This window comes from Schistocerca serialis, chromosome 6, assembly GCF_023864345.2.
Source record: "Schistocerca serialis cubense isolate TAMUIC-IGC-003099 chromosome 6, iqSchSeri2.2, whole genome shotgun sequence".
In the NCBI taxonomy this organism is placed as follows: Eukaryota; Metazoa; Arthropoda; class Insecta; order Orthoptera; family Acrididae; genus Schistocerca; species Schistocerca serialis.
The window spans coordinates 301,593,844-301,620,485 of NC_064643.1; the positions used below are offsets into that span (position 1 = coordinate 301,593,844).

At 43.1% G+C, this 26,642-nt stretch overlaps 1 protein-coding gene across 1 annotated transcript in view; it reads right to left on the reverse strand.

Moving 5' to 3' along the window:
- Positions 1-3,929: 3,929 nt before the first annotated feature.
- Positions 3,930-26,642, reverse strand: part of LOC126484830 (trissin receptor) — a 155,541-nt gene continuing 132,828 nt past the window's right edge. Inside the window, exons 5-6 of the mRNA XM_050108426.1 lie at positions 4,104-4,553; positions 3,930-4,025 (exon numbers count right to left, since the gene is read on the reverse strand). Coding sequence (XP_049964383.1) covers positions 3,930-4,025; positions 4,104-4,553 — 546 coding nt within the window. The remainder of the gene's footprint in view (positions 4,026-4,103; positions 4,554-26,642) is intronic.

The following is a 26,642-nucleotide window of genomic DNA, read 5'->3' on the forward strand; positions in this document are numbered from 1 at the left end:
AACGTTTCATAACATCAATAGCAAATATTTTCCCTGCGCTGCACAAGTATTTTTTCATATCTGTTCCTGTTGTTACGTGTATAATAAGAATACCTTTGTAGGCTGTGGCATCCAACTCACGCATTTGTCCAACAGTCGGAGAATAATATCATGGACGAATCCGTTATTGTTCGAAGGAACAACATCTCTTATAGACTGGTGGTACTTGCTACTTCCCCTGGTTTCATCCTAAGCCTAGTGGCTAATTTATTACATATGCCTCACTACAGTAACGTTCTGCACAATCTCCGCCATTATTTAAAGCATTTAAAAATGTTCCATTATTACAGAATATACAGATTTTAAGTGCAATTTTATTTTTATAAGTAGGCTAATTGGAGAATATGACCTACTTCACATTTTTCCCTGGTCGCTGTATCTAAGGATTGATGGAGCATGTATCAGTGAACGCACAATTCTAGATTTTTGCCGTCATGTGCAGAGGCAGTGAGTAGAATGTAGTTCATCAAATTAGAATGAGTGCCTAAGATTATTAAGCTGCGATGAAGCATTTATGCCACTGAAAAGCTTAGAATGTTGTTTCAAAGACAAGGTTTTCATACTGGGAAGTAGGCTTTTGCAGTTCCATCATCATTGACCTGCCGTTTTGTTTCTGTTAGAGATTTTCTTGTCAAACAGCTCATTTGAGTGGCGCAGCAAGCAACTCACAATTACTAGTTCTGATCATAGATACATTATCTATTAGCTGTGGTCATATACATATTACGTTTAGTGAAAATGGATGCTTCGTGAGGCTGCGGTACATACTAGTTGTCCATACTCTGGTGATGAAGCACACTATGGTCGAGCTCTTCGGGAATTTTTCGAAAGTACTGCCTCTATAACTAGCGTAAGATATCGACTATTCAGTCATAATCTGGAGGTATCACGAAATTTGTCAATAGAGAAGCGGTATAATCCTGCAAACATGATTGTGAGATTGACGTGTGACCTTTTAAGTTTCTATACTTGATTACGACCGCTAGCTAGAGATTTATCTACTTCATTTCTAATGGAGGAAAATTCGCATAAAGTACTTGAGATGCTAAACCGCTGGACGAGAAATACAAACTCGTCAACGTCATCTGTGGTTACCTCTAATAAGATGAGGTCTGTAACGTAAGATTAGAGCAACTACTGCACTACCTATAGACGGTATTTATGCACTCATTAAACGAAAAGTGGAACGCCACTACACCGGTGGCAACGCTGCGCTCTGAAGGATCTGTTGCCACTTGTATTTCGTCTGGTGAGTCCTTACCGGTGAGCTGTGAGTTTTCTAGATTTTGTTTGAAACTGCGCAACCGTCGAGGGGTTGGGCACTGTGTATAAATTATATGCGTACCTACTGAAATTTCGATGTGCGCTTAATATCTTGTAAGTGACAAATATTAATGCACTACTTACTAGGAATACTTTCTGAGCTCTGTAAACAGTCTTGTGTACTGAAGCAATGACAAAAGCCGAAGTAATAAATAATTGTGGTATTTAAATGTGAGTAGCTTCTTTCTCGACTCATGGTTTCACCGTCTTCGGTCTTTCACTGCAGAGTGATTAATCGTATCCCTTTTACCAGTAGTATTTGTCATACAAGTAAAGCTTGAGCAACACTTGTAACCATGAATTTTACATGCAGAAAGTTGTTCGCAACATGGGTAGTCAGTATGTATCCCAGTTACCTATAATACCTGGGCAACAACTGTGACCACCAACGTCTGGTACAGATAGTTGTTGTTTAGTGAATTATTCCCTGGGGGCTGAAATCATGAACTGATTGATGTCTACATAGAGCAATAACGGTGTCTATGATAACATCACTGCGGCTGTAATAACTTTAGCTACAAGACAAATAAATTTGGAAATCTACTTAGCACTTAGTGCTTATTGTGGCCTTTGTTACGGTGACGGATATTATCCCATAATGATATCGATTTTGTTCATTATAACCTTCAGTTGGCTATTGATTTCCTATAACAGGAAAAATAATGACGCTTCGTTCCTGACGTGGAAACGGTATTGCAGAGTACAGAGAAACAAAAAGGAAGAGAAACGAAGCGTTGAGATGTGGAGCTACAGAAGGATGTTGAAAATTAAGTGGTCTGATAAGATAGAGAATGAGGAGATTCTCAACAGAATCGGTGAATGAAGGAACAATTGGCAAATAATGACAATAAGAAGAGATTGGATGATGCGACTTGGGTTAAGATATCGGATAATGACTTCCAGGGTTTTAGAGGGTAAAAACTGTACGCATGAAAGAGATTGGAATACATTCAACAAATTATTGAGAACGCAGGAGGCAAATACCATTGTGACAAGAGGACATTACAGTCTCGGAAATTCAGTTGTGGATGAGACTTTACGTGTCGTTACTAGTATACTTCAAGAGTGTCCACCCATAAAAGTTGTAAAGCGCACTAGCCAGAAGATTCCGATAAAAAGCGTCACATTCCTGAGACAGTGGCCATGTGTGTGTGAGTTGTGCTTCATGAATGTATATGTATCGTCCACATTAGATAAAGGCCTTTAGCCAAAAATTCACTTGGTTAACAGTCTTTTTTGTTGTGCCTTCTGCCACTTGATATCTTCACTATACGGTGAATGGCAGTCTAGCTTTTTCAAAATATTCTCATCATTGGATCTTGGATTTTCCACTGTGTGCAGTCACATTGATTGAGGAATAATGAAACTGTGTTATAAATCCACTGCGTCAGTCCTTTCCTTTTGTGCAGTCGCCAACTACTTGTTACAGATTACGTTCAACAACCAAGATGCCAAACGACAATACTAGTGCCGTAAAACTGGCGAACGACGTGGTGAAAACCCTTCCGTCAAGTACATCTGGGATGAGAGATAAGTTGAATGCCTCAGCGGGGACATAAAATTCCTAGTAACACTGGATTAAATTTACATAGCTGGTGATCAAAATGTCAGTACAAATTTGAAAATTTAATAAACCATGGAATAATGTAGATAGAGAGGTAAAAGTTGACACACACCCTTGGAATGACATGGGGTTTTATTAGAACCACGCCATATTGCTAGACGCGTGAAAGATCTCTTGCGCGAGTCGTTTGGTGCTGATCGTGTGCTCAGCCGCCACTTTCGTCATGCTTGGCCTCCCAGGTTCCCAGACCTGAGTTCGTGGGATTATTGGCTTTGGGGTTACCTGAAGTCGCAAGTGGATCGTGATCGACCGACATCTCTAGGGATGCTGAAAGACAACATCCGGCGCCAATGCCACACCATAACTCCGGAATGGCTTTAGAGTGCTGTTCACAACATTATTCCTCGACTACAGCTATTGTTGAGGAATGATGGTGGACATATTGAGCATTTCCTGTAAATAATATCATCTTTGCTTTGTCTTACTTTGTTATGCTAATTATTGCTATTCCGATCAGATGAAGCGCCGTCTGTTGGACATTTTTTGACTTTTGTATTTTTTTGGTTCTAATAAAACCCCATGTCATTCCAAGCACGTGTGTCAATTTGTACCTCTCTATCTACATTATTCCGTGATTTATTCAGTTTTCAAATTTATACTGACTTTTTGATCACCAGGTATTTATCCAGGACAGAAAAAAGACGCAGAAGTAAACCTTTTTTCTGGCCATCATCCGCTTAGAAAGTGTTATAGGGGTTGGTTAGTTAGCGACAGTCAATTTCAGCTACTCAGCTATCGCAGCTCTCATATGTCTTAGACACGTAATGCTGCTCTGTCAGTGTGGCTGGTGTGGATACAGCAATACGTTCCACAACAATGTCACATCTCGAGCGTGTGCAAAGTGTCTCGAGCTCGCACAGTGGCCGGAGTGACAGCAGACGGGCGACGCTTTGCCAGCCTCGGTGGCTCACACGTGGTCGAGCCGCGGGCTGGGCGCCGGCTGTCAGCTGTGCCCGCTGGCGGCCCGCGACACGGACCGCGACGAGCTGCGCCTCTGCAGCGGCGAGCAGGAGCGGGGGCGTTGGCGGCGGCGGCGCGCCTGCGACCCGCCACTGCCACCCCTGCCGCCCACGCCGCCGGCGGCGGCGCTGCTGCGGTCAGCGCCCGGCAGGTGCGCGCACAGCAGCTCGCGCGCGCCGCGCCGGAAGTTTCGCGACATGAAGGCGTACAGCAGCGGGTCGAGCGCCGCGTTCAGGTACGTCGCCAGGAAGGTGAGCAGCGAGAAGACGGCGGCGAACGGCGTGTCGAACGGGTAGCTGGGCGACAGCTGCCACATCTTGCGCGCGTGCAGCGGCAGGTTGCAAGCGGCGAACGCCAGCACGACGGCGATCAGCATGCGGACGACGCCGCGCCGCGCGCGCAGCACGTTCTGCGCGGAGGCGCGCCGCTGCTCCTGATGACTGTGTGCGTGGCCGTGGCCGTGGCCGTGGCCACTCTGCAGCTCCGGGGACGCGGACGGCGTGTCCGCCACCGGCGCCACCGCCAGCAGAGTCCTCTTGCCACGCGTCGACAACCGCACCGCCCGCCCCGCGGAGAAACGCACTTTGAAGGAGCCGCTGCCTCCCACCTGCATCACACAGTGGCGTTCAATTAGGGCAAGTTCACACGACTAGACTAGGTGGCGAAAGCAAGTTTCGAACCTACGCTACCGGCCGATTAGCTTGTCTGGCTGCCTTGTAAATAGGGCCGGGTGCACGGCTGTCGGATGGGTACTTATTGTGTCAACATGGCTGGCGTGCAAACGGAGCGATAGCGTGTGCCGAAACTACTACTGGCCATTAAAATTGCTACACCAAGAAGAAAAGCAGATGATAAACGGGAATTCATTCGACAAATATATTATACTAGAACTGACATGGGATTACATTTTCACGCAATTTGGATGCATAGATCCTGAGAAATCAGTACCCAGAACAACCACCTCCGGCCGAAATAACGGTCTTGATACGCCTGGGCATTGAGTCAAATAGAGCTTGGATGGCGTGTACAGGTACAGCTGCCCATGCAGCTTCAACACGATACCACAGTTCATGAAGGTAGTGACTGGCGTATTGGGACGAGCCAGTTGCTCGGCCACAACTGACCAGACGTTTTCAGTTGGTGAGAGATCTGGAGAATGAGCTGGCCAGGGCAGCAGTCGAACATTTTCTGTATTCAGAAAGGCCCGTACAGGACCTGCAACATGCGGTCGTGCATTATCCTGATGAAATGTAGGGTTTCGCAGGGCTCGCATGAAGGGTATAGCGACGCATCGTAACACATCTGAAATGTAACGTCCACTGTTCAAAGCGCCGTCAATGCGAACAAGAGGTGACCGAGACGTGTAACCAATGGCACCCCATACCATCATGCCGGGTGATGACGAATACACGCTTCCAATGTGCGATCACCGCGATGTCGCCAAACACGGATGCGACCATCATGATGCTGTAAACAGAACCTGGATTCATCCGCAAAAATGACGTTTTGTCATTCGTGCACCTAGGTTCGTCGTTGGGTACACCATCGCAGGCGGTCCTGTCAGTGATGCAGCGTCTAGGGTAACTGCAGCCATGGTCTCCGAGCTGATAGTACATGCTGCTGCAAATGTCGTCTAACTGTTCGTGCAGATGTTTTTGTCTTGCTAACGTCCCCACCTCAGGGATCGATACGTGGATGGGCGATCCGCTACAGCCATGCGGATAAGATGCCTGTCATCTCGACTACTAGTGATACGAGGCCGTTGGCATCCAGCACGGCGTTCCGTATTACCCTACTGAACCTACCGATTCCATATTCTGCTAACAGTCATTGGATCTCGACCAATGCGAGCAGCAATATTGCGATACGATAAACCGCAATCGCGATAGGCTACAATCCGACCTCTATCAAAGTCGGAAACGTGATGGTACGCATTTCTCCTCCTTATACGAGGCATCACAACAATGTTTCACCAGGCAACTTAGGTCAACTGCTGTTTGTGTATGAGAAATCGGTTGGAAACTTTTCTCATGTCAGCACGTTGTAGGTGTCGCCACCGGCGCCACCCTTGTGTGAATGCTCTGAAAAGCTAACCATTTGCGTATCACAGCATCTTCTTCCTGTCGTTTGTAGCACGTCATCTTCGTGGTGTAGCAATTTTATTGGCCAGTAGTGTAGCTGACGGGCTGTAGCGACAGCAGTACGTAAGGCGTAAGTTTGACTATGAGCTAAGTAAGTCTTGCAATATATTATTTGCGTTTATGTTGTTTTATAGTCGCCTGAAGGAAAGAAGAAATAGAATGTAAGCCTTCACCCAATCAACCTGAGAAGATACGGTGTTGAGGCATTCTTTAAAGGTTCTGAGAACCTGAAAAACGACGGTAATAAAGTTTTCAGCTGCTGTAGGATAAGTGCGCACGCTTGACGACGAGCAAGTACGAATAGAGGATTCAATCCAAAACTGCAGCGCATCCTTTACAGAATGTAACTAACCCATGCACATTTTGGCAGTCACAGTCAGGGAAAATGGAATTTTAAAATTTTACTGTACTTTCTGTTCATGTTTCAGAGGGCTTCAGTGAACTATATTGTATAATATTATGTGTTTGGAAGACTTTAATAACCAATTACATATGTATTAAAATATGAAACTGCTACATACAGAAGTCTTGGTTTCGGAGTGGCCTGAGACAGCGAGCGATGTGCAAAATGTCCGTGTGCAGACTTGGTAATAGAACTGTAGCGTATGGAGGTGGCCACCCTATGGTGAAAGTCGTCTATGGGATGTACTAGTGTAAGCAGACAACACACATAGACAGACATAACACCGGACAAGTGGTTCAAATGGCTCTGAGTACTGTGGGATTTAGCCGGCCGTTGTGGCCGTGCGGTTCTAGGCGCTTCAGTCTGGAACCGCGTGACCGCTACGGTCGCAGGTTCGAATCCTGCCTCGGGCATGGATGTGTGTGATGTCTTTAGGTTAGTTAGGTTGAAGTAGTTCTAAGTTCTAGGGGACTGATGACCTCAGAAGTCCCATAGTGCTCAGAGGCATTTGAACCATTTGAACTATGGGACTTAACAGCTGAGGTCATCAGTCACCTAGAACTTAGAACTACTTAAACCTAACTAACACATCCATGCACGAGGCAGGATTCGAACCTGCGACCATAGCGGTCGCGCGGTTCCAGACTGAAGCGATTAAAACCGCTCGGCCTCACCGGCCGGCTAACACCGGACAACTCATCATGCCATCCCTTCACACAGAAACATGCTGCATTTAGGTCCATGCTACACAAAGTACACTCTCTTGATCTAGAAGTAAACACCCTCAAGAATGAGATAGATACAATAAAGAGCACTGCCATAAGCAATGGCTACAGAGCAAGAACAATTGACAATTTAGACAGACAAATACACAAAAGCAAGACAAATAATGACAACACTATGAAAGAAAAGAAAATTACGCCAGTATCCCATACCTGGGCCCCGTATCACAAAAAATAGCTAACCTACAAAAAAAAGAATATAACCGTTTCATTATCAACTAATAGTAAATTAGGAAACTTACTCATCCATAACATAAAATCAAATACACAAACATACAACAATAGTGGAGTGTACAAAGTATCATGCCCCAGTTGTCCTGCCTACTATGTAAGGAAAACAGGCAGAAACTTAAAAACCCGATTTCAAGAACCACTTTGAAAAATCAGTCGTTGCACAACATATGTTAGAAACGAAACATGTCATCAACAATCTAGAAAACAATTTGGTAGTATTACATAATGAAGCCAATGGTAACACCCTATATCTGTTAGAACAACTGAAGATATACCTTCACAAAATAAATAAAAAAAAACCAGAATCGGCTTTAAATGAACAAACAGATTTCGCAAGCCATAATTATTTCAGCAATTTTAAAGATCTGTTCTAAAGTTATTTCCTGCATATGTCAATTGTTTCCTGCATATGTCAATTGATTAATAATTATATCTTTAGCACTACGAAAAATTCATCTTTGACCACACAATGTACAAAAACATCTGTGAAGTGTTTACAAACATGGGCTTGCGAATGTGCCTCTTGAATGAAATGTTATGCTTGAAAAGGATGGATGAAAAAACTTATACTGTTGCTAAAACGTTAAAAACTCTTTTCTTGGATTATTTAGTAAGTTTACACTATTCATCTTTCCCACTATTTCACATATATTTTCCGCGTCTAACCTACGAAGTTCGTAACCTAACATCAAACCTTTTCGTAACAGAAATATGCATTTCATCTCATTCAGGAGAACAAATAAATCATGTATTAAGGCGAATTACACCTGATGATGGACCCACAGAGTCCGAAATGCATCTGAATAAAACACAAAAATTGTGACTGAAGGCGTTTTTCAATTCATACTTCGAGTGTATTGAGTACACTCACGTCTGAAGCTGGAAAATATGGATAAAATTAAACAGTTGTATTTACTGCCTTTTCTGTGTTTTTTGATTTCAGAAAATATTTGTAACATTCTCAGCTCAAATTTCACTACTTCATCGTCGTTGAATCAATCTAAGGGTGGACCTATCCGACTGAAAAAAGACGTATGGCGATCTGACTTTTGTTTCAAGGCAGCAGTTAGTTCAAGTTGAACTGGGTCTGTTTTTCTTCCTTTCGTTTTAAGTAAAGTTGGTTTCTAAAACGTTCCAACGTCTATCACGATAAAAACAGGTAACAACTAGTATCGTTTCACATCACAGAACACAAATGCATTGCCAACTGCAACAGAAGACGTCAAATACAGCCAGACGTGAACGCCACCAATCTCAAGTAGCACCTGTTTCGTTGGTCGCATTGGTTTGCACTCGACGGCACCCGGCTATGGCGGTAGCGTGGCTGCTGGGTGCCGTTTAGCCTGCACCAGCAATTATGGTGTCGTAGGATGTTCTCACACGATGTACCTCCCGACAGCTGGACAACTGTGAAACGACGCTAAGAAGCGATCAAAAAGTTTCCGTGTGAGTACTTTGCTGCAGTGTACAGGCGACGTAGCGTGACTCCAATGTAGGCATACAGGGTGGTCAGAAACAGTCTGAAAACCTTGCAAGCTTGTTTCACGGTACGTTGTGATGAGAAACAATTGTAAAAAAAAAAAAAAGTTTCGATGCCTTGCGCAGTTTCCGAGATAATTGTCATTGAAGTTAAGCAGTCACACCCTTGCGTAACCATATTGAAGAGGCGTGTTCTTCGTTTGGTTTCATAAAATCTAACGAAAGAGCGATACAAAATTTGGACGTGGGACTCATTGCCTGTCACGCCTCTTCAATCTGCGCACACAACGGCCTGATTGGCTAACTCCAGTGTTAATTAACTCGGAAACGACGTCACTGAGACTAGCGGACGTCGGGGGCGAGAAAAATTGCGTGATATTTAAGTCGGCACCCTGCTACCATAACATGAGATACACTGTAAACGTGATACACCGTCGAAGTTTCTGTCATAATATTAAAAAATGAAAAGCAGAGATACTTGGACCTAAATCACTGGCTCTATGACAAACATTTGGTGACCTTACGCGTGTACAGACGTTAAGGTCTTCAAGACTTTAAGGACTTGATGCCAGCTAACTGATGGCATGTGGGTTTCTTCTCAGTCAGTTCTTCAACGGGCGGCAGGGTGTTAGGGCATCATTTTCGAAATCGTTGAAATAACAACGGAAACCAAAGGCTGCAGATATAATGTATTAGGTAGGATTTCATGGCATTATCATGATATACGCCCCTGTTAGAGACGCATTCCCGATTTTGAATTCATCCTTGAATATCATTTATATTTGTAATTGGTGAATACGTTCGACGAGGAATGTTTGCCAGCAACACAATGAGGTCTTTGAAGTAGCCATGAAAATTAAGAGGTTGGTTTATCCGGATACAAATTTAAACTTGGAGGGAAATGAATATCACTAGGTCCATTTTCGAATCACTAGGTCCATATTCCAGTTGATGCTATGTTATCTTACTGGTCAGGATACCAATTCCGACATTAATGTAAACTTGCAGATTCTTTGTGTGCTGACTATGAAACACACACAGTTAAAAGATATAAAATACTGACAGCTTTTTATTTCCGTTATTGACTGCTTATTAGAAATTCGTCTGATATAGGGTTTTATAACATATTGTAAAGGATAGTTAAATGTTACCAGTCTGCAAGAGGCAATAAGGCTACGCCTCCACGCATTCAAATTTAGTTATCATTGACTGTTTCTCATAAACATACGAGTATGTGTACATTAATTCTAATTTGAAATAATTTTCTCTTCTTCTACTCTTTTTCCGGTTTTCTTACTTCTTGAATTTGTCTTTAAGAATATTCTGCTTCATGAATTGTTTGCTCATTCTTTTCAGGGTGCCATACATCCTGTCTACTTCCTAATGTATTCGTACATGCTAATTTGAAAAGTGTCTGGTTGTCTATACCACACCGGATTTTGAGGTATTTAATTATTTTATATGTTGGATTCAGGTCACAAGATTACATTTCTAATATGAGCAATGTTTGGGCAACCTTTAGCGCTTGTAAAATATTTTATTTTTATACACTGGATTCTGCCTACTTTTCTTTCCTAGGCACACAAGGTGCCCATCCACTAAAACGTGCTTCAGCAACCATACCTGAATCGCGTTTTACTACGATATAGCCTTATTAAACTTTTAAGTGTGCGCTATAGGGGACCGCAAATAATTCAAACTACTTCAGAATCGATGACGGTTGGATGGACAAGTAGATGAAAGTTACTATCGCGTTCAAAAGTATCTGAACGACCTAATTGCGTTTCTCTTGATTTGTATGCAACTCACATAACGTAATTAACTTCCAGGTCCTCTGCTATCATTTCGGTACAGTCGTTTGACAACACTAAATGGTTATTTCAAGAGGCCATACTGCTCTGACGGTGATTCGAACCAAGCACCTAATAGAATTGTTAAGTAAGCACAATCAAGTGATAGAAATCGGAATTTTTCACCAATAGCGAAGTGACTCAAACTAAAGTGACGAGACTACTGAGTTTCTAGCGCAGTACCTGTTGTCATTGACTTCCAGTGACGAAAAGACGTTAAATATCGGTTTATTTTGCCTATACCGAGATGTGCACATGTCTGAACTGCAAAGAACATGACGGAAAGTTTTGTGCTGACTAGGAGTCGAACACTCGACTTATCGTCGTTGACTACGTACGAGGAGACGTTGACTATCGAATTCTTTTTCACCAGTAACTAAGAGTGGCATGTGCGAGCCTGAAATTGTGTCTGATTTGTAGTCGAAACCGGTAGCCACCCCTATTGTAGAAAACGCACGGGAAGGTGTTAAAAATCGTAATTGGTGCGCACATGCTACAAGTTGAAATGGTACGAAGGAAACTTTGTGCTAGATCAGGATCCCAACTGAGACATTCGCAACTTGTGACGTAGTTTCTACCTGGTATAACTACCGTCACTGCCATGCCAAACTTTCCCCCTCTCTCCTAACGAGCTAGGAAGGACATGTTTAAAGAGACTTCAGAACCACGATGCAAAACTTCATTGTACAACTTGCATTACCAGAGGGGAAGATGGTCTTTTTGTGCTTGTCAGAAGTGGTTGCCTGATGTGTGAATCGAACCGAGACCTTACGCAGACATCTACATAATCATCATCACGGTCAGACGGGGATTTGAACCACTGCGGATTAATTTAAAAGTCAGAAAATAACGGTTGACCCTAAAAAATCACGGAAGCATATGCCGGTGTAAGTTCTCAAAACATAACATTATGCAACTAGTGCATCTATTGGCACAAACAAGATGATTTATGATAATTGCATCCCAGAGGTGCTTCCATCGCAGTTGGTATCTGTTTCAACAACTTCGGCGCCTTGCAGTCGCAACATACGAAAAGTGAGCTAGGAAACTGTAACTGGTGTTGTTACGATACTAGAACACTCGTCTACACTCTGCTCATATCACAAGGAACCCTATTACGGAGCAATCCCTACTATACTTCTTATTCTGCGATGAGTCTTAAAATGGTGAAATTAAGTTTTCCTTAATGGTTTTCGATCTGGAAGCTTATAGCTCGGTGAGAGGAGAGGTAAAGAGCAGACATGATTTTGAGGCCTCTTGTGATGTTAGAACCGAGAGCCAATACAGCGTTTCCCATCACGGCTGAGTTACCACTGATGTTGTGAGCCAGTGCGGCTAGAGCCTATCTCACTGTGGTATTGTTGATTAGCAGAGAATTCGTGATATGCTACAATGTTGTCAATTCTCCATTAGACTAGCGACAGGAGGAATACGTTTGCTCAGGCGACGTGCTAAGCTGGCTGGTCGTTGTGGAGCTCACCTTTTGAAGACGCGGCAACACCAGCTGCTACCGCGTTTACTGGCAGCCGAAATTTTGAAGCATAGACCAATGATTTTGATCTAAGGCGTCGTTATGTATAATGACAAGGGTCATCAAATGTAACTCAAACACCGTAAGTAAAGAGTAGGAATAATTATTTAAATGGACCTCCTCTTCAGAAGCTGCTTTAATTATTTTTCCACCGATCTGAGAAACTCATTTGCTAGACGCAATTCACTTCTTTTTATTTTTCACCATCACTCGTGGTTATCCTGTAAAGATTATGAGGAAATGTGACTTTCTCTTCTTGTTACGGGGGTTGACTGAAAAGTAATGCCTCCACGTTCGTAACTCTTTAACAGTTGGCAGCATTGGTGTGCTGCAGGTACTGGCTTGTTCCGTAGCCTCTTTTGTGCAGCTCCAGTTGGCGGGAAGCCTTGGCATTGAACGGGTTGTGTTGTTAAAGGATAAAGTATGGAAACCCGCGCAGATGGTCGGTCATTGCGATTTAAAGCAACGTGCAGTTATTGAATTCTTGACAGCAGAAGGCGTCACCCCAAACGAGATTCATCAGAGAATGAAAGCAGTTTATGGCGATTGTGTTAATGTTTCTCAAGCAAAATGTTGACAGATAGAGTGATATGACGATCGTCCTGAATCAGAGAGAAATTGCAAGCACAATCAGCATTTCACAAGAACGTGTGGGTCACATTCTTGCTTTGCTTGGCTATCGGAAGATCTGTGCACGATGGGTATCCCCGATGTTGAATCCTGAAATGAAAGCGCACAGACTTGAGATTTGCCAGGAACTCCTCTCGTGTTACGAGAATGAAGTTGCGCAGTACTCACATCAACACAATCACCATAAATTGCTTTCATTCTCTGATGTATCTCCTTTGGGGCGACATCTTCTGCTGTTCAGAATTCAATGACTGCACGTTGCTTAAATCGCATTAACCGACCGTCTGCATAGGTTCCGTACTTTACACTGTAACAACTCAAACTTTCAGTGCTAAGGCTTCCTGCCAACTGGAGCTGTAGAGAAGAGGCTACGAAACTAACCAGTACCTGCCGCATACCAGTGCTGCCAACTGTTGAATAGTTATGAAGGTGGAGGCATTACTTTTCAGTCAACTCTCGTATAATTAGAACTAACAAACAATTTTTCTTAAGAACACTTTCATTGGCACGACATAAGGTTTCAAGTCAAGGAAGCGAAGTTCGCTCAAAGACTCGTAAACAAATGGGCCCGGAGAGAAAACCCGATTTGTGCTTCTGATAACACAAAGGGAGAAGCAGTTATCATCAGTACATTTAAAAAGGAACATAAAACTCTGACAGTGCGTCTCTATTGCCTGAAATCGTCCTCATTAAGCGATACTGTCATTCTCTCTGCGATAGTCAAAACTGGTTCAAATGGCTCTGAGCACTATGGGACTTACCATCTGAGGTCATAAGTCCTCTAGAACTTAGAACTACTTAAACCTAACTAACCTAAGGACATCACACACATCCATGCCCGAGGCAGGATTCGAACCTGCGACCGTAGCGGTCGCGCGGTTACAGACTGAAGCGCCTAGAACCGCTCGGCCACACCGGCCGGCTGCGATAGTCAGAATGACGAATAATTACATGTACTTTTTATTAATTACAGTATAATCGCTGATACTGCTTTGTCAGCGAGAGTGAAATGCGTCTGATGAATGGCCGTCTCAACATGCAGTGAATTTCTGACAGAGTGAAATAAAAATATTTGTAGGAGGTCCTTTTATCTTAGTTTGGCGCGAAATTTCTAAGCAGCGCTTCGCAAATGGCGATGTTCGCTTTAACATCAGTTCCGGATTTTTTTGTACTAGCGAAGCCTCTAGAGTATCAGAATCTTCGTATGAGAACTAAGATAATGTAGTTGTTATAATAGACTAGTACTGAATAAACAGAATAGTACTGTACTTGTGGCTGAATATGGATGAATCGGTGGCCCTAATTTTAATTTCATCTCCTGATGATACGTAAAATAAGCCCGAACTGCTCTGAAAGCAGTGATACAGTAAGCAACAAATTTCTACGAAGAGTTTTCACAAAATCTCAAAGACCTTGTTGCATCGGTTGAAAATCAAAACTGGTGGCAACTGTGCTCCAGACTCTTCGTTGTTGTACGGGATTACCTCTTCTTCGCAGTTTGTTGCTTACTGCCATAATTCGTTGTTTGCTACAGTTATTGTGTTAATTCCCAGGACCGATTCGAGAAAATTGTTGCACACAAGTGACTTATTCTAAGGCGCGCCAACCCCCTTTTCCCTCGTGCATTTTCATCCGTGTCAATTTTTTCTACCAACTGCGATATGCACAATATAGAAATCCTATACTTGGGAGCCAGGGGCATAGCAAGCGGCAGCAACTGATTATGATAGTCCTGTATGCAAATCTCAGTATTGTTGCGCCTCTGGCACCCCTCTCACTTTGGTAAACCAAGCGGCGTCTTGTGTCGCTTGGGCCTGAAACCGCCCCTGTTAAATCAGTAGATAATTTGCATAACAAATCTTATCGTCTGGCACACCAGCGAAATTATGGTCGCTGCACATGTTCCGTGTGCTACCAGTTCACCGACACCTACCTTTCAATGTTCAGAATTTCATTGAAAGTTAGCACGTCCTGCATTAACGTTCCCAAGAGTGTAAAGAGTTTTGTAAACATATTTCGGTCTGTACCACACTTCTGATGCACTGCCTCGACTTCACAAATTAACGCCTCTTTACAAAAGCTCAAAACAACTGGCGATAGCCGAGATACTTGCTACTCCCGTCTTTTACCATCCTAGAAAATGCCTGATATATTCAAAATAATCGAATGTCTCATTCTAAAACTTTTATCCAGGAATTTTCACCTATGAAAATTTTTGTGACACAATTATATTTTCAACTGAAAACCGGAAAAGAAGTGAGTGCATTCGTTTGACGTGTAGTTTTACACAGTAATGATGACAATAAAAAAGGAGCTTAGCTGCAGAAAAGACGACGAAAGTAACACTGGAAAATATTAACGAAAAGAGGGTGACAGAACAAGTGTTCAGACAGTAGGCGAAAATATCCGTGGTACGCGAGAGAGAGAGAGAGAGCTATAGACGCAAAAGCTGCAAGGGAACACAGATATTGAAATACATGCATCATATAACTGATAACGTTTAGTGCAGATGGAGAGGTTGGTACAGGAGAGAAAGTCGTGACCAAGTTACATCAAATCATTCAAAAGACTGGAGGAAACAAAACACTTCATTAGAGAGTATGTTGTTGCTGTTGTTGCAGCTGTGGTCTTCAGTCTGAAGTGCATTACCTCTACTTAATTGCTGCAACCTGCTGCCATTTGGACCTTCTTACCATATCCAAACTGTGGCCTTTCTCAACTGCCTTCCCCCATCCCTCACCCTACACACTCCTCCAACCTCTACCAAAGCATGATTCCGTGATGCGTCAGGGCATGTCCTATTTGTACTTTTAGTCAAATTGTGAAATAAATATCTTTCAAATGCCAGCCGTGGTGGCCGAGCGGTTCTAGGCGCTTCAGTCTGGAACCGCGCGACCGCTACGGTCGCAGGTTCGAATTCTGCCTCGGGCATGGATGTGTGTGATGTCCTTAGGTTAGTTAGGTTTAAGTAGTTCTAAGTTCTAGGTCCCTCTATGAACCATGGACCTTACCGTTGGTGGGGAGGCTTGCGTGCCTCAGCGATAGCGATAGCCATACTGTAGGTGCAACCACAACGGATGGATAGCTGTTGAGAGGGCAGACAAACGCGTGGTTCCTGAAGAGGGGCAGCAGCGTTTTCAGTAGTTGCAGGGGCAACAGCCTGGATGATTGACTGATCTGGCCTTGTAACAGTAACCAAAACGGCCTTGCTGTGCTGGTACTGCGAACGGCTGAAAGCAAGGGGAAACTACAGCCATAATTTTTCCCGAGGCCTTGCAGCTGTACTGTATGATTAAACGATGATGGCGTCCTCTTGGGTAAAATATACCTGAGGTAAAATAGTCCCCCATTCGGATCTCCGGGCGGGGACTACTCAGGAGGACGTTGTTGTCAGAAGAAAGAAAACTGGTGTTCTACGGGTCGGAGCGTGGAATGTCAGATGCCTTAATCGGGCATGTAGGTTAGAAAATTTAAAAAGGGAAATTGATAGGTTAAAGTTAGATATAGTGGGAATTATCGAAATTCGGTGGCAGGACGAACAAGACTTCTGGTCAGGTGAATACAGGGCTATAAATACCAAATCAAATAGGGGTAATGCAGGAGTAGGTTTAATAACGGATAGAAAAAAGGATTCACCTTGCAGATACCCTGTTGTGTTTCGACTGTGTTGTTATGGGCAAGGGCAGACACCGCCGGGTGTGCAGATCGGCGAGAGGTGACTGGTTCTTGGTGCCACAGATATTGTTCCTAAATACCCACACGACTCCTCATCAGATACCCGCTCAACTTCTTCTCTTTCCCTACGTGGGGTACTTCCCGCAAGTGAAGACGAACTTTGTGAGGTGGATTTGTGGACACGCAGCACACTACTTGTTAGCTGAAGGCGAGAAAACTATCCTTGACTTTTTGCTGTTCCTTACTGAACGCCATTGTGCAGTTGTCCGAAATCCAAAATACAGACAATTCTCCTCTAATTTCCTCTGCGGTGCCTTCCTTAACCCACCCCACAGCTGGGGTTTTCTGCCAAGAAGAGTTGATTCCCGCCTCTTCCACACTTAGAACCGATATATTCACTAGTAATCGGAATTTTCTTCTCGGAAAAACTATACGTTGATGGTCTGACGTCTTGCTGCGTCCTCCTCCTCGCGTGACGCTACTTACCCGATATTCTCGATGGTATTAAGGACAAAAATAAATAAATAAAAAAAAGGACGAAAAGAAAAATAAATAAATAATCAATGTTCATTGTACCTCTACTCCACGTTCCCTACGCTTTCCTTGGTTCCTGGATGATGGGAACGGGACATGGTGGCGAGTTCTCGGGTTGCGACCCTAGGACACTTTGCTCCCATCCCTCCCTTTCATTAGTAATCAAGAAATCTTCGGTCCTGGGTCCGAAACCCGTCACCTCTTAAATTTTGGTTAACAATCAGCATTGGCCGAAGACTTCCGGCGTAAGAAGTCACCCACATTCTGCCAACGGCCTTGTCAAAGAGGGCGGAGGAGCGGATAGAGGTTCAGGGCACTCTCTTGTCCTAGGGGTGGGAAATTGCGCCTAAAGGCGGAAGAATCAGCAAAAATCAACGGCGTGAGGATGCAGAAGGCTATGGAAACCACTGCATTAAAGACACAGTAACGTGTATCCGCAGGACATGTGGCCTGTAATTGAAAACGTATCATGATGTCTCCATGCGCAAAAGATTCCGGCATAGTTCCCTATTCGTATCTCCGGGAGGAGTCTACCAAGGGGGAGGCGACCATGGCAAAAAGATTAGATAACCAACGAAAGTGTAGCGTTCGCCGAGTCCCATCGTGGAATGTCAGAAGCTTCAACATGGTAGGGAGGCTAAAAAATCTGAAAAGGAAAATGCAAAGGCTCAATCTAGATATAGTAGGAGTCAGCGAAGTGAAATGGAAGGAAGACAAGGATTTCTGGTCTGATGAATATAGGGTAATATCAACAGCAGCAGAAAATCGCATAACGGGAGTAGGATTCGTTATTAATATCAATATAGATATAGTAGGAGTCAGCGAAGTGAAATGGAAGGAAGACAAGGATTTCTGGTCAGATGAATATAGGGTAATATCAACAGCAGCAGAAAATCGCATAACGGGAGTAGGATTCGTAATTAATAGGAAACTAACACAGAGAGTGTGTTACTGTGAACAGTTAGTGACAGCCGGCCGCGGTGGCCGAGCGGTTCTAGGCGCCTCAGTCCGGAACCGCGCGACAGCTACGGTCACAGGTTCGAATCATGCCTCGGGCATGGATGGGTGTGATGTCCTTAGGTTAGTTAGGTTTAAGTAGTTCTAACTTCTAGGGGACGGAAGACCTCAGATGTTAAGTCCCATGGTGTTCAGAGCCATTTCAACCAACCAAGATAGTGATAGGGTGGTTCTTCTCAGAATCGACAACAAACTAACTCCCACAACGATAGCTCAAGTATACATGCCGGGGTCACAAGATCAAGATGAAGAGATAAAGTATAGGGGGATATTGAAAGGGTGATATAGTACGTAAAGGGAGATGAAAATCTAATAATCATCGGGGACCGGAATGAAGTTGTAGGGGAACGAGTACAAGAGAAAGTGCTGGAGAATATGGGCTTGGGGCAAGTAATGAGAGAGGAGAAAGAATAATTGAGTGACGTAATAAATTTCGGCTGGTAATAGTGAATATTGTGTTCAGGAATCATAAGAATAGGAAGTAGACTTGGGAAAGGCCGGATGATACGGGAGGTTTTCAGTTAGATGACATCATTGTCAGACAGAGATTCCGAAATCAGATACTGGTTTGTATGGCGTGCCCAGGAGCAGATATAGACTCAGATCGCACTGTAGTAGTGATGAAGAGCAGACTGAAGTTTAAGAGATTAGTCCGTAAGAATCAATACGCAGATAAATGGGATATGGAAGTACTACGGAATGATGAGATACCGCTTGATATTCTCTAAGGCTATAGTGACAACAATAAGGAATAATTCACTAGGGAGTCCAGTTGAAGAGGAATGGAGACCTCTTAAAAAGGGCAATTACAGAAACTGGAAAGAAGGGAAACTGGAAATTTGTCGTAAGTTCCTATAGGACCAAACTGCTGGGGTCATCGGTCCCTAGGCTTACACAATACTTATTTTAACTTATACTAACTTACACTAACGACAACACACACACCCATGGCCGAGGGAGGACTCGACTTCCGACGGGGGGAGCCGCCCGACCTATGGCAAGGCCCCTTAGACCACGTGGCAAATTCGAAAGAAAAAGATAGCAACAAAAAAGGTAACTACGAAGAAACCGTGGGTACCAGAAGAAATACTTCAGTTGATCGATGAAAGAAGGAGGTACAAAAAAGTTCAGGGAAATGCAGGAGTACAGAAATACAAGTCGCTGAGGCAAGAAGTAAATAGGAAGTGCGTGGAGCAAAGACGAAATGGCTGCTTAAAAAATGTGAAGAAATCGAGAAAGAAATGATTGCCGGAAGGACTGACTCAGCATACAGGATAGTCAAAACAACCTTCGGTGACATTAAAAGCAAAGGTAGTAACGTTAAGAGTGCAACGGGAATTCCACTGTTAAATGCAGAGGAAAGAGCGGATAGGTGGAAAGAGTACATTGAAGGCCTCTAAGAAGGTGAAGATTTGTCTGATGTGATAGAAGTAGAAACAGGAGCCGACTTAGAAGAAATAGGGGATCCAGTATTAGAATCAAAATTTAAGAGAGGTTAGGATCCCGGCGGAGGTTCGAGTCCTCCCTCGGGCATGGGTGTGTGTGTTCGTCCTTAGGATAATTTAGGTTAAGTAGTGTGTAAGCTTAGGGACTGTGACCTTAGCAGTTAAGTCCCATAAGATAAAAAAGAAAAGAAAAAAAGAGGTTAGGAGGACTTAAGATCAAATAAGGTAGAAGGGATAGATAACATTCCATCAGAATCATAGGGGAAAGTGGCAACAGAAGGACTATTCACGTTTGCGTGTAGAATGCGTGAATAGGCGACATTTCACCTGACTTTCGGAAAAATATCATCCACAAAATTCCGGAGACGGCAAGAGCTGACAAGTGCGTCATCGCATAGTCAGCTTAACAGCTCAGGGCTCCAAGTTGATTACAATAATAATATGCAGAAGAATGGAAAAGAAAACTGAGAATGTATTAGATGACGATCAACTTGGCTTTAGGAAAGGTAACGAGAGAGGCAATTCTGTAGTTGCGGTTGATAATGGAAGCAAGGCTAAAGAAAAATCAAGAAATTTTGAAGGATTTGTCGACGTGGAAAAGGCGTTCGACAATGTAAAATGGTGCAAGGTGTTGGAAATTCGGAGAAAAGTAGGGGTAAGCTATAGGGAGAGACGGGTAATATACAATACGTACAAGAGCCAAGAGTGAATAATAAGTCGGCTGATTGGCCGAGCGGTTCTAGGAACCGCGCGACCACTACGGTCGCAGGTTCGAATCCTGCCTCGAGCATGGATGTGTGTGATGTCCTTAGGTTAGTTAGGTTTAAGTAGTTCTAAGTTCTAGGGGACTTATGACCTCAGCAGTTGAGTCCCATAGTGCTCAGAGCCATTTGAACCATTTGAAGTGAATAATAAGAGTGGACGACTTATGACATAGCACTCGGATTAAAAAGGGTGCGAGACCGGGATGTAGTCTTTCGCCCCTACTGCTCAATCTGTACATCGAAAAAGCATTGATGGAAATGAAGGAGAGGTTCATGAGTGGAATTAAAATTCAAGGTGAAATGATATCAATAATACGATTCGCTGATGACATTGCTATCCTGAGTGAAAGTGAAGAAGAACTACTTGATCTCTTGAATTCTAATGAGTACAGAATATGGATTTAGACTAAATCGGAGAAAGATAAAAGTAATGAGAAGCAGCAGAAATGAGAGCAGCGAGAAACTTAACGTTAGGACTGATGGTCACGAAGTAGATGAAGGTAAGGAAGTCTGCTACCTAGGGAGCAAAATAACGAATGACGGACGAGAAAGGAGGACATCAAAAACAGGCTAACACTGGAAGAAAGGACATTCCTGGGCAAGAGAAGTTTACTAGTATCAAACATAGGTCTTAATTTGAGGAAGAAATTTCTGATAATATACATTGGGAGCGTAGCATTATACGATAGTGAAACACGGACTGTGGGAAACCAGGAACAGAAGAGGATCGAAGTATTTCAGATGTGGTACTGCAGACGAATGTTGAAAATTAGGTGGACTGATAAGGTAAGGAATGAGTAGGTTCTGCGCAGAGTCGGAAAGGAAAGGAATATGTGGAAAATACTGATAAAGAGAAGGGGTGGGATGATAGGACATCTGTTACGACATCAGGGAATGACATCTATGGTACCAGGGGAAGCTGTAGGGGGAAAAATGTAGAGGAAGACAGATATTGGAATACAGGCATCAAATCTGTTACATATCATCCAGCAAATCATTGAGGACGTAGGTTGGCAGTGCTCCTCTGAGATAAAGAGATTGGCACATTAGAGGAATTCGTCTCGGGCCGCATAAGACAAGTCAGAACACTGATGATTCAATAAAACAGCTAGAGACACGACATCTCAGAGTATATTTGGCAACACTGTGGCCTACGACTTACTTCCTGAGGCGAAGAGAATTATCCTTCTATATGTGCCTAATATTTTTTTTTGTCAATTTGTTTAATATTCCTAATGGTTCACTTAAGGGATGAGACAAAGTTAGAAAATTTACGTTTCTGAGGCAGGAAGACCGTACCAAGTAGAACCTACAAAGACTCTCGTCTTACACTGCAAACTATCCGTCTTGTCTATCACTAGGGCAAAGAGGAGCTCCATTCGACCACTGTCCGGTGGCTCAACGGTAAACTGTTCACCTTTTAAAGGGAAGACTGTGGTAGGTGTCGGATGGAATTTCGTGAGAAACAAGATTTTTGCTTCTTTCACGAAGTTACAACCAGACAGATCGACAATCAGCCAAGAAATTTTTAGAATACTTCTCCCTCATACGCCTTTTTGCTACCTCGATTCAGTACCCAGCAGTTCTAAAAATTAAAACCCTCGATACCTACACACTTGTTGTTGCTGCTTTTCTACTTTTTTAGTTTTTATGAACAATTTTAGCGCCTTAATTGGGGCACTGATTAGTTTATTAACTGGATTTCGTTATCTGTCTGCGTTCGCTACTAAATTTCCGTACTTTCAGGGTAGTGTTGTAATGCTACTTGATTATGATCATGAAATGCGCATAGCCAGAGAAAAGTGCATAATAACTTGCTAATTCGTGACGATTTGGAAACGACTGAATTATAGGTTCTTTATTTTATAATAGAAAACTTCTGTTGTAAAGTTACGATGGTAAGCTGGAACTCATTTTTATCAGTGCAGTGCACACTTTATAGCGTTTTTGAATTAGTTTATCGAACACAGCAGAGAAACCAATGAAATACGTTAATTGTCGGCATAGTAGTCTCCCACATTGTCTAATATTTCCGAGGTTGCGCTGTACTAATTCACTTGTTTCATTTTCTTCATTGATTTTTGAGTTCTGTTTCTTTTTTTCATTAAGAAAGAATTCCTTGCACTGTTTGCTTTTGCGGTTTCAAACTGTGTGTTCTTTGCAGCTTGTGAAACAGTATGTGGATATTAATGTTTTGTAAACAGTGTTATGTTGTCTTTTTATTTGTGTTATTATATTTTAGAGGCGGTGCCAATGAAACGATTCTTAAGGAAAACTGCTTTATGTGAATAATATTATAAGGAATAATTTTCTCGCAATGATAATTGTATCACGCGATGATGAAAAAGCGAATCACGTAATTATGGTGAATCAGCTTCAAGTCTGCGGTACACACGACACATAAAAAAAAAAAAAATAGCTGCGACAGCTACTGAAGAGTAGGGCCATCCAAATTATTCCCCCTGCTCCTGATTTATGATGTTTAATTTATAGTCGGTAATTCTGGACGGGGTTTGTAACTATGCCTTAGATTTAAATCATAGTCACAGGAATGTAAATAAAACTCATTGGACTATGCTTCGGATATTTCGGCTGCCAGTCAATACGGTAGGAGCAGGCTTCGCAACATCTTCGAAAACAGAGCTTTCCTATTCCTACTCATCTCATCACATTCGCTATTGTTAGTCTAATGGATAACTGCATCATTGTAAAATACGTTTGGCAACGACATGATCTTCGATTTACTTCACGGTGTAGTTCAGAACTGTCCTGCTACATTCAATTGATATTTCCTTGTCATTTCCGGTAAGTAATCTCGCTTAAGGTTTAATATTGGGGTGTCATTTAGTATCTGATTTCAGGAGGGTCATTCCACACAGAAGTTGTAAGCAATCCCATATTTAACGCTATCTCTCTTAAGCAACAACACGGCAGTGAGAGGTGATTCTTAGCAGTGCTGGCTGGCGAGCTCAGCGGCAACGTGACCGAGCTGTGAAGAGAAACGCTATGTTAGCCCTCCGTTCTAGCCTCTCAATAGGGCTCATCATTCCGTTTGCATTTTGCGACCTCTCTTAATGAACTATAAGCTTCCAGATCGAAAACCACTAAGAAAATCTTAACTTCACCATCTTTAGTCTTATCACAGTTTCGGTTTAGTACCCAATAGATATAAAGTTGAAAAATTAAAGAAATTATGACACTCCATCCTTGTTATTACTTATACTTTTCTTGTAACTCGATCTTAGTTTTTGTGAATACACAGTCCAAAAATGTTCAAATATATGTGCATTCCTAAGGACCAAACTGTTGAGGTCATCCGTCACTAGGCTTACACACTACTTAAACTAACTTAAACTAAGAACAACACACACATCCATCCCCGAGGGGCGACTCGAACCTCCGGTGAGAGGGGCCACGCAATCCTTGACATGGCGCCTCGAACCACGCGACTACTCCGCGCGGCAAACACAGTTCTGTAGATTTTGTGTGGCACTGAATAATTTATTAGCTGGATTTCTTTTTGGGTCTGCTCTCACTGCGAGGTTTATACATTTTTGTGGTAATCCCGAAGTGCTTCTTGGATAAGACACAGACCGCATTAGGCTCAAAACTGCGCATATCTTTCTAACGCATGATGGTTTGGCGTGGCGCGTGTTACATATATAATTTCGTTCTGTTAAATTAGACTTTCGTCGTAAGAGTGTCCTGCTAAATTATATTTCACGTGTACTAGGACAGAGCATATTTTACAGTGCATCTCACTGTTTTACTGAATAGATCATAAACTCATAAAAGAGAAGTTAATCAGCAACAATATAACCACATCCCTCTATTAACTACAACAGTCTGACGATGGTCAGGCACTTCTTGAATTCAACGCTTGTAGACAGCCACCTGTTTGGAGATAAAAATGTTATTAATCCAAATTTAATGTGCATTTCCGTCCACAATGAAATTTTCGTGATAGTGATTGGATAAGGAGCGAAAAGGATACACGTCTGACGGCTCTAGATCAGAAGAAGTGCAGTACCGATTGATCTTCAGCCAGGCCCATAGTTATTTTCTTTTGTGATACTTGTGGAGTGTAGACGGGCGTTCTCGTACTGTAGCAACACCATTTGCTGTTTGCTAGGACGCTTTTCCTATGATGCGACTGCAAGGTACTTGAGTTGTTGAAACAGATACCAACTGCAGTGGACATACCTCTGGGGTGCAGTAATTAACACGAAATATCTTGATTGATCCACTAGATGCATAGAGTTGTATTTTGAGGATTCACACTGCCTTATGCTCCCACAGTTGTATCCTTTTTTTTTAAAAAAAAAGAAAGTGTTCTAGTTCAGTGCAAACAAACGATTCGGCCGTCTGCAAAGGTCCCATTTTCTCAAGAACGGGTAGAGGTATGAAGTTCAAATTAATGACACACCAAGGTCTACGGTCCCTTGGGGGTTCAAATGGCTCTGAGCACTATGGGAATTAACATCTGAGGTCATTAGTCCCGTAGACTCAGAACTACTTAAACCTAACTAACCTAAGGACATCACACACATCCATGCCCTACGTAGGATTCGAACATGCGACCGTAGCAGCAGCCCGGTTCCTGACAGAACCGGCCTAGAACCGCTTGGCCACAACAGCCAGCCCCTTGGGAGTGTAAGTAATTTAAGCTTCTAAGACAATGCAGTCAAACAATATCACCATATATGGCACATATTTTCATGAAAACTCAAGTTTCAAATACTGTAGCCGAAAACGCACGGCCACGTAGGTCCTGGTAGTCTAGCGGATAGCCAGAACGGCAGCTCAGCGTGTTCGGTCAGAGGGCTGGCTGCTCTCTGCAATAAGAAAAAACTGAGTGAAATATTCGACGATTAACTTGAACAGGTGTCGTATGACGCTCGGCCGGAACAGATGCCGAGGACAATAGCGATCCAAATGGCAAAAAGCGGTAAAGAGCGTGCGTGGAAACAGATAGGTTGTGGGACTGAGTCTCGGTTGGAACAAAAATCTTTGACACTTAGTCTGAACTTAACCTTCACCTCTTAACGATGTGAGGAGTCCACGATAACGTGAAGGTTCCCTTTGCCCGGCTGGATAAGTGGGGTACTTTAGGAACACGCAAGCCGTCGAAGTGATGTTGAAGCCCGCAGCTCGTGGTCGTGCGGTAGCGTTCTCGCTTCCCACGCCCGGATTCCCGGGTTCGATTCCCGGCGGGGTCAGGGATTTTCTCTGCCTCGTGATGGCTGGCTGTTGTGTGATGTCCTTAGGTTAGTTAGGTTTAAGTAGTTCAAAGTTCTAGGGGACTGATGACCATAGGTATTAAGTCTCATAGTGCTTAGAGGCATTTTTTGATGTTGAAAAAACATGCTTACTAACGTTTACAAGAATTTTTTTTTATTTGATGAAGAACACCGTCTTTTGTTTTCAAAACTTATAGATTTTATTTACTTCAGCATTACCTGCAATATTTTGTTCATGCAGTAAGCTTTCATTTTTGTTCTCTATAAGGAAGACATTTTTTATTTCAAGAGAGCATTTACTTACTTCATTCGAGACACTTCTGTTCTTGAAATAGGAAAATTAATGGCGCCGAAGGCGCTTATGGTAAGGATAAAGAAGGGCTCAAGTGGAGGAAAGAGATTCGTAAACAAAAACAAAACAAAACAAACCAGAAAAGAAATAATGAAGAAAAGGAGAAAGTGGCGCCGAATAGAAAGACTTGCACAAATGCTTTGAGCCACGCGCAGCTATTAGTATAACTGCTATTATTATTATTATCTGTGGTGTCACCGCCAGACACCACACTTGCTAGGAGGTAGCCTTTAAATCGGCCGCGGTCCGTTAGTATACGTCGGACCCGCGTGTCGCCACTGTCAGTGATTGCAGACCGAGCGCCGCCACACGGCAGGTCTAGAGAGACTTCCTAGCACTCACCCCAGTTGTACAGCCGACTTTGCTAGCTATGGTTCACTGACAAATTACGCTCTCATTTGCCGAGACGATAGTTAGCATAGCCTTCAGCTACGTCATTTGCTACGACCTAGCAAGGCGCCATTATCATTTGCTATTTATCTTGTGATGCATGTACCGTCAGACCGATGTTCACCAATTATGGATTAAAGTTAAGTATTCCAGAAGCTACGTACTTTTTTACTAGACTCAACTCCTTTAACTGTTCCAGACCTCACGCCAGCCTGCGTGAGCTTAAACG